This window comes from Protomyctophum parallelum (genome assembly GCF_964188405.1).
Source record: "Protomyctophum parallelum genome assembly, chromosome: 17".
Classification (NCBI taxonomy): domain Eukaryota; kingdom Metazoa; phylum Chordata; class Actinopteri; order Myctophiformes; family Myctophidae; genus Protomyctophum; species Protomyctophum parallelum.
Genome location: NC_139719.1, coordinates 8,995,655 through 9,001,654, shown reverse-complemented (window position 1 = coordinate 9,001,654; position 6,000 = coordinate 8,995,655). Strand labels below are relative to the sequence as shown.

The following is a 6,000-nucleotide window of genomic DNA, read 5'->3' as shown; positions in this document are numbered from 1 at the left end:
CAAGCTGCTGGTAGAACTAATGCTGCCGCTGCCACTTCTCTGCCTCTGTTTCTGTTTTGGATACACAGAGAGAAGCTGATCACTGGATATACACCAACATTACTCTTCTGTTGTGTTTCTCGTGCTCTGGCAATGGCAGCCAAAGGACCAGTGACTCCCAGCATCCAACCTACGTTTCAGCAGGCGGAGGACTTCCATAGATTACCTGCAAGCCGGCACAAGTCTCTTCACCTATGGCCACTGCAGCTGTGGGACTAGGCGACACTGTCTCAGAGTTTCCTCCTCCAGTGTGCTGGGAAACTTGGAAGCATTACCTGTTGTCAATGTTTTTGTTTTGTATTCCTACTTCTGTTTTCTCTCTGTTTCAGAGTTCCTTTTTTCCCCTTTTCTTCTTAACCTGTGTTCAGCTGTCATTCTGTCTGTCACTCTGCTTCTCATGACTTACCTAAACATCCCAGTTTAGGGAACCTTAACCTTAACCTTAGCCTGAAGGTCCACGGCCTGTGGTCATGGAAATAGCCACACATCACAGGTCAGCACCACATAGACCCTTGCCTTTCAGTTCACATAAGTAGACATACTTTGTTGGATTACAGAGGCACCGCAAGGTTTCTAGAAGTGTCTTAAACTAAGCGTGGATTTACAGTGCAGCTTTTGGGTGCCGTGTGGAAGTACTTGTGGATCACTCACTAGTAGGGTCCATCGGGGAGACCGCCATGGGGAACGCAGCAGGAGGCCCTGAAGTGCCTCCCGGGAAGGAGGGCTCCATGGTACCCCAGAAACAGTCTGTGGGGCCCAAGCTCCCCGTGCCCCCAGAACAGGAGCTGGAGGAACGTTTCAGTGCCGTGCTGGTGAGTTACGTTTTTACGCACACACACACACACACACACACACACACACAAATAAAACACACATTAAGCAAGCACCTGCAAAATGTACGCATATTCACGAAGCCCTTCATGCAGCCCAAATCAGCATATACTCTAAGCTCACAACACAGTGTAGCAAGTCAGCTACACTGTGCCAGTGTCAATGTGGGACTCCTAAGGCAGGTATACTTTCACTAATCTGAGAACCCATCGTCAAAAAATAAACAGCGCCCTCTTTTCCTTGAAATGACAAGGAACAACAGTCTGTCTCGAGAGACTAGACTTTCACAAACATCCACCAAAGGAGAAATACCAAAGTCTTGACAAATGAATCTATGACAAACTACTGACACAGACAAAGAATGCAGTATGTGTTAGATAATGTGTTGGTCTTGGTCCTCAGGATATAGCCAGGTACACTGTACACTGTGGAAAGATACATAAAACATCCTTTATGCTAAGGCTTATACTGGTTTGATTTGAATACACATTGCAGGCTTGTTGTGCAGTGTCAGTGTGTTATAATGTGGGGGGGGGGGGTTGTAAATAATTGAAGGTATTTTCTGACTTCTGGAAAAGTTTGCGGAGGTGGCAAAAGCATAAATAAATCAAATAAAATAAACATTGGAGAAGTGCTTGTTTGACGAGTTGGCCACCTTATAAAACATATATAAAATATAGGAGGCTTGGGGAAAGGTAGGTATGACGAGTCATATTTCCCTTCCCTCAGAAACTGCTGTTGAATTACCCTTGAGCAAGGCATTTAACTCCTAACTGTTTCACTGGACATGGTCATTAGTCAAGAGAATGTGTTTTTACTATGGAGCTAGTAGATGCAGAGCTTTATCTCAATTGCCATGCGAGTAATGTTTTGCAGAAAAACAAATGTATAAACAAATGTATCTCCGCAGATACATTGTATTATTACGAAGTTCAGCTATAGTCTTCCTCATTCTGCTCCTGCCGTCAACAAGAATTCTACGATGACAGAATTCAGGACGGGTTGGCATTCCTCGACCCTAACTTGATTTTCTCGTTAGCGCCGTCCCTGCATGCTTACTTGTGCTCTGTTTCAGCATGGTCCTGGACGATGACTGTTTGAGTGTTGACGGTATGTTTTGCGGCTGTGCTCACTATGTTTGATATGCGGTCACACAACTCTCAAGTCTCATCAGTAACATAAAAACATTCCTAGTTTTATTACTCAACTTTTTTATTGTTCATACCCACAGCCTTTTTATACAGGGCAGAGACGAAATGTTTTTATAATCGTCATGGGGGCCCGCCATTTAAACCCAAGCGTTTAGGTTCTAAACACTTATTTGTAACACTTTTTAAACGTGTCAGTGTTTAGATTTTAATCAGAAGAGCATGTTTATTGGCCCCCCCGGCCCCAACAGACTCTACGTCACTGATACAGGGTGTGCAGTACTATGAAAAAAGGGAGGTATATCAATGTAAGCAAGGGCGGAGAGAACAGATCAGTGTACCTGTGGGTGCAAAATAGTGCATGGAGAAGCTAGAAAAAGAAGGACATGCTCAAAAGTACCACAGATATGGGTACATTGGGTAGACGTGTGGCAGCTAGGGCTCAGTGCCTGCTACGCCCGATGGCCTGGCTGTGGAAACTGTCCCTTAGCTAGACTGTTTGTGTGCCATTTGATACTAATCGGTATCGCCTCGCCTTGTGTGACCAGATTGTGGCTGGGGTAGTTTAGCGTCCTTAACAATCTGTTTTGCCTCTGCCATGCAACGCTTGGTGCATACTGTATGTCCTACTGTAGAGGGACGCAAGCTCACCTCCAACGATGTGCTGGGCTGCCCTCTGTAGTCTGTAATGCTCTAAAACTGAGGGTGGTACACAGTTCTGCTGCTTGTCAGGATGCTCTTGATGGTGCAATTGTAGTGAGTGATCATCAAAATGAGAAAAAGAGGTTGCGCATCAGCAATGGTTTTCTGTGGTGTGCTAGACCCTAACTCCAGTATACATAAAAAAGTAGGAATTTTAAAAAATCCAAAAAGGTAGCACATCCAAAAACGTAATTGTGTGCGTGTGTGCGTGCGTGCCCTGTGCTCGCAAGCAGCAAGTGAAAATGTAAATGAACTTCTACCCTGCCGCATTACGAGCTAAATCAACATTTAGCCTAGATGTGCAATGCATAGTGATACTAATTATAGTGATACTCATTTTGTAACATGTCAGTTCTAATGGCCTATTCAAATGGGTTGAGCCTGACAGGAGAGGAAGATTTGAAGAGTCTTTGACGTATAGCTCCTGGCCATTGTCTCCCTGCCCAGAACACTGAATCTCCATTCCCATACTCGAAACCAATGTGCAGCATATCCTCTCTTATATCAGCTCTAGCACCATTTATCTTCTTCACTATATCACCATGCCATGGCATTGAACCAAACACAGATCATCTCCTCCCATCCTCTGCACATCTTCTGCTGACTCTGCATAGCAAATCTCCTGTGAGCCACAGGGAGATGCTACTCAACCTGCATACAAACCAGTTGGCTGCTTCTGTACATACTGTATGTACGGTATGCACCTCTGTAGGGCCGGTGGGATGATGACCCATGGGATGATGAGGCTATGTGGAGGCGGGGTTTAAAAATCTATTTGTCTCATTTGGCACCTGTTTTAATAGTGTGGCTTTGTGAGTTATTGTGGGCCACCGAATATATGATTTCAATTCAGATTGTGTCCATAGCCTATGTAAAAAAACAACAAAAAAACACTTTTCTGCAGTTAGGTCCGCAAACCTCTCGAAGTTTCTGGCCAGGTCATTGATTTGACGAGTGACTTTGCTGGTTTTAAAGCCGAATCCAGTGATCTAGTGAGGCGCATACAATGCATTGTTTAATATACCTGTTGGCCGGTGGAGTTTTTCCATCGACTTGGAGGGCAAAGCGAGAGAAGTGTATCAGAGTTTCACATGTCCTCCTCACGATATAATGGGATTTAGATTACAATCAATGAATCTGCCCTTTAACACTGTCTTTGTCCAGCTCGTTTAATTTGTTACTGTGTAGGAACATAATTGTATCCCAGGTTTCAAGTCCAGTTGGATGGGTGTGCCAAGAGATGCCGTCGACACCATAGCTGGCAGAATGGTGGTTGTATAAAATAAAACTGTTGTCACACGGAGGTCAGAAAGGTTAAGTGTGAGATTAGACCAGTGCTGGTATAAATGAGAAAGGTGGGGTGAAAAGGGCAGGATGCATACTGCTCCAGAATCATTGAATGCATACAGTATGTTCTGTTGAGGCCTGGTGGTTCAGAAGGTCATGGCAGATGATGAATTAGTCCAATTCAAATACTTTGACCACACAGTCAACGCTTGTGGTAGAATTTGCTTTCGGGGTACAGCGCGGCATCAACCCATTCTGGGCGGGAACCCCTTTTGGTGTTGTCATGTTATGCTTTGGCTATTGAAAAACAGCAGATCTACAAGCTCATAGCGCGCCACCGAGTGGCGCGCTACGAGCTTGTAGGTCTGCTATTTTTGAAAAATAGAAGAACGACTGACATAGAAACATAGCTTTTTCAGAAAACTGTCAGGATGTAGAAGACATTTTTTAAAATCTGACCTCAGGTCAAAATGGGTTAAACATGGGACTAACATCCTCACCATGTTGGACACAGCACACAGTAGTACCCACAGTGAATGTATAGTTACTCCATCAATGAACCATTCAGCCCTCATGACTCGACGGAAGCATTGTCTTGCTGGTATTGTCTGCTTGTATGAGGATAGAATGGAATGGCACTTTGGATTATAGATTGGTATGTGCCTAAAGTAAACCATGCCTGGAAAAGACGCATCTCAGCGTAAAGGGAAACACTCGCACTGTTGACGTGCATTTCGTTTCATTGTTGATGATTGTCATTGTGTCAGTGTTCCAGTGATCCATTTTGCAGGCTAGCACTGGCATTCCTAAACTAATAGAAGCTATCGTCTATATGACCATCATTACATCAACCTGATTCTGAACCTGATAGTCTGTCACACAGACTATTATTTCTATAAATCCACAGTGGACAAAGAGGGTGGTGTCTAAAATCAGGAAGTAAGGGACAAGGTGTATACAGTAGTTTAAACTTTTCACGGATTACATTATATTAATGGCTGAACTTTTGTGTAGCTTTTTGGCATAGTTGCAGAGACACAAGGATGTTTTATGGCTGTGAATGACCCTACAACAAATATGCTATAATAAGTAGAAGTGATGTTAAAATGCCTCTAACAGTGAGGTGCGAAGAATGTTAGCTTTAAAAAAAACATATTCAAAGATTTTCTAAATCTTTTACGAATTTTCAAAAATATCAGATCTATAAGCTTGTATCTGCTATTTTTGAATAGCCAAAGACATCTACAATGACACAGATGCTTTCCCGGTTTTAACGGGTTAAGTTCTATTTTGGATTTATTATGTGGATGTTGTAGGAAAAAGCTTTCGCACACCTATAAATCAGGCGTATGCACAGGTGCGTAGGCCAGTGGACATCAATGAAAGGAATGAAACTATGTGGATGTTGAAATGGCGCAGCAGAGTGCTAGTGCTACAATGGATTGTCCTTTGCCTGCCAGACGTAATTCTACCATCCTTTGTACTTCATAGCTTCACACCCATTTCGTCACATTCACCTGTGGTACTGATATTTTGGGCAATGAGATGACATTACATTACTAATAGACTATTTATTTTCAACCATCACCTCCATTAGCATTTCACATTTAATCAATATTGTCACGTAACAGTAATCAGTCTATGGGCTCCATTTTTGTCGCCGCCTTTACCCGTGACGCGGCCCGCAAGTCAACTGCTGCCCGAAAATTACGAATATAGGAGCTTGCTCTGTCCCTTAATGATTATTTTGGTCCAGCGTCACCCTCTATCTATTTTGCCGACGCTGGTATTTGCGCCTAGAGGTGTGGTCATGGGCGTGCTGGCACGCTTTCCCCTAAATTGCTATTTTGGTCACACACATTTGGGAAAGCGATAGTGGAGTTTATTAGCACCCGTAAGCCGTATGCCAGCAGCCAAATTAGTGGAGATGTCCGTGGAGTAGGCTGCTTCATCTCTCCTTATTCTCCTATTGCATCTCTTTGTAATTCTCCTA

At 43.6% G+C, this 6,000-nt stretch overlaps 1 protein-coding gene across 1 annotated transcript in view; it reads left to right on the top strand.

Annotated features, from left to right (window-relative positions):
* The window catches only part of fmnl1b (formin-like 1b), a 42,460-nt gene continuing 36,460 nt past the window's right edge, over window positions 1–6,000 (top strand). Inside the window, exon 1 of the mRNA XM_083786853.1 lies at window positions 1–851. Coding sequence (XP_083642979.1) covers window positions 717–851 — 135 coding nt within the window. The 5' untranslated portion in view covers window positions 1–716. The remainder of the gene's footprint in view (window positions 852–6,000) is intronic.